The sequence below is a fragment of the Olea europaea genome, unplaced genomic scaffold, assembly GCF_002742605.1.
Source record: "Olea europaea var. sylvestris unplaced genomic scaffold, O_europaea_v1 scaffold879, whole genome shotgun sequence".
NCBI classification, from domain to species: Eukaryota; Viridiplantae; Streptophyta; class Magnoliopsida; order Lamiales; family Oleaceae; genus Olea; species Olea europaea.
Window position 1 is genome coordinate 290,927 of NW_019267252.1, and position 2,532 is coordinate 293,458.

At 32.7% G+C, this 2,532-nt stretch overlaps 1 protein-coding gene across 1 annotated transcript; it reads left to right on the plus strand.

Annotated features, from left to right (window-relative positions):
• The first annotated feature begins 864 nt into the window (after positions 1–864).
• Positions 865–2,358, plus strand: LOC111392101 (salicylic acid-binding protein 2-like). The gene is made up of 3 exons (XM_023017376.1): positions 865–1,282; positions 1,386–1,523; positions 1,934–2,358. Exons 1-3 carry the CDS (start codon positions 914–916, stop codon positions 2,204–2,206), a joined length of 780 nt encoding a protein of 259 aa, XP_022873144.1. The 5' UTR covers positions 865–913; the 3' UTR covers positions 2,207–2,358.
• Positions 2,359–2,532: the final 174 nt, after the last annotated feature.

Below are 2,532 nucleotides of genomic sequence, written 5' to 3' on the forward strand. Positions count from 1 at the left end.
TATTAAGTCAATGTAAATCGAAAATTTCTTTTTTACTTATGAGTACATCTTGATAAAGGATTTCATTATCAACATAACTGAACAAAATGAATATCATAATTTCTTACTATCTGAGTAATATCCAATATCTTCAAAGTATGACTATCATCGTGATATAAGGCACTATGATGACATTAAATCATAGGATCGATTCCTCTACCAAACATTAGAGATTAACCACTCAAATAGTTATCCATTTGCAATTTCTTGAGCAAGTCTCCAATATTTTTATTTTACAGCATAACATCAACGTATTTATTCAAGTGTCACCACACTTTACTTTGTGAAATCAGCTACTTACTTTATAAATAAGAAATGTCACACACGATAGTCTATCCGTAATAGCGATATCAATATCTCGTTATTACTTGGGACCATGGTTGATTCAAAATTCAGTCATGTGTAATTTTTATCTCACAATTCTAAATTCTTGGGATCAACAAATTACTTAGACTTGAATTTATAGATTTAAATTAAATGATAGATTCGCCATAATTAAAATGCATCAATTATATATAAAAAAGTGTTTATGTTCAAAGTTGATTAGATGTATTTTATAATACTTACACCTTATGAATCATACGAGGCTATTACGTTTGTGACTCAAATTCTATGTGATTTGGAAGTTTGATTCAGGATGAAGTCTAGAAAATTTTGGTTTAGAAGTCCGAATTGAGAAGGAATCAAAAATCATTATGGATGACTTCATATCATTTTCAAATTTCATTCTCTTTTACACTGGTCCTAACTCTCCCAATTTTTTTCGTTCACGTTTTATCAATTCTCTCTTTCTCTGACTACCACACATTCCTATATATATATATATATATACCGATATATTTCTGTGTAAGATGCATACGAACTAAGCAAAAGAATGGAAGAAAAGCAACGGAGGCATTTTGTTCTCGTGCATGGTGCTTGCCTTGGAGCCTGGTGCTGGTACAAGCTACAACCGCTGCTGAAGGCGGCCGGCCACTCTGTCAAAGTATTTGATCTTTCAGCCTCCGGCATTGACCCCAAAAGCCTGGACGAGCTTCGCACATTTCCCGAATATACACTGCCATTGTTTAAGGTAATGGAGTCGATTCCTCCAGATGAAAAGGTAGTTCTAGTTGGACATAGTCTTGGTGGCTTGAACTTGGCTTTTGCAATGGAGAAATACCCTGAAAAGATCTCTGTGGCTGTTTTTCTTGCGGCTACAATGCCTGATACTATACATAAGCCATCCTATGTTTTGGAAGAGGTAAAATTATATACACATAGGAATATCTTGTTATCCTAGAATTAAACATTGTTAATAAATTTCACTTAATTTACTTTAATTGACTTGTTTGGTACTTTGGCAGTACTTTGCACGGGCCTCGCCGGAAGATTTCTTGGACACTAAATTCGCACCGTTTGGTAGACCTGAAGATCATCTCACATCAATACTCTGGGGTCCAAAATACCTAGCATCCAGATTATATCAACTCTCCCCACCTGAGGTAAAATAAAATAAATAAAATATACAAATGTATAGTGGAACCGACCATAAAAAGGATAAGAAAAAATGAAAAATGTTAAAGAGAAATAAAAGATTGATTCTTTTTTCAGATGAATACAAATTTTCCGATTTTTACCCTATTCCCAAACTAGTTCTCAATTGGATTGGCTGGTCTATTTTGATTTTCCAAACCCTAGTTTTCATCCAGCATGACGATAATAATAGTGCATTACCAGATATTTCAAGTTAACATTTCCATTAATTTGGCAAATAAAATTCCTGAGAGCAAAAAAAAAAAAAGAAAAAAAGAAAAAAGTTTAATGGATAATTTAGAGCAAAGAAAAAGTGCAGTAGTTGAAACGAAACGCTGCTATAAATTGACTAACAAGTGCTTTTAATTCATTATGGCAGGATGTTGCATTAGCAATATCATTAGTGAGGCCAACCTCTTTCTTTATGCAAGATTTGTCAAATAGGAGCCCATTTTCCAATGAAAGGTTTGGATCTGTAAATCGTGCTTTCATCATAACTGGCGAAGATAAAACCATACCACCAGAATTCCAACGCTGGGAAATTGAAAATACTGGAGTGACAATCGTGAAAGAGATGGAAGATGCTGACCACATGGCCATGATTTCAAAGCCTCATGCACTTTGCCAATATTTATTGGATATAGCAAAATAAATATATTTAAAGAATTGTTTTCTTTACTTGTTTGGATATAATGTACTCTTTTATGATACTCGTGTGGAGTATTTAAATGCTATTAAGAACGTTCAGACAATCATAAATGTTGTCAAAACTGCAATAAAACTTTTGTATTTTTGGTTTAGTTTTATAAATTACTTGGTGGTTTATTATATATGACGATAATTCATGAAAGTAATATACATGTGCACGTATTAATTAGAATCAAACTTTAGATTCGATTGTTTATATAACTTTAGATCGAAAAAGTCGTCAAGTGCAAAGTATAAAGTAACAATTGAAATAAGATAAGTACATCTCTA

Excerpts from the sequence above, each read along its gene's own strand:
- LOC111392101 (XM_023017376.1), top strand. The coding sequence starts at position 914 with ATGGAAGAAAAGCAACGGAGGCATTTTGTTCTCGTGCATGGTGCTTGC. Across the intron at positions 1,283-1,385 it reads CATCCTATGTTTTGGAAGAG|TACTTTGCACGGGCCTCGCC; the intron begins GTAAAATTATAT and ends GTACTTTGGCAG. Across the intron at positions 1,524-1,933 it reads ATCAACTCTCCCCACCTGAG|GATGTTGCATTAGCAATATC; the intron begins GTAAAATAAAAT and ends TCATTATGGCAG.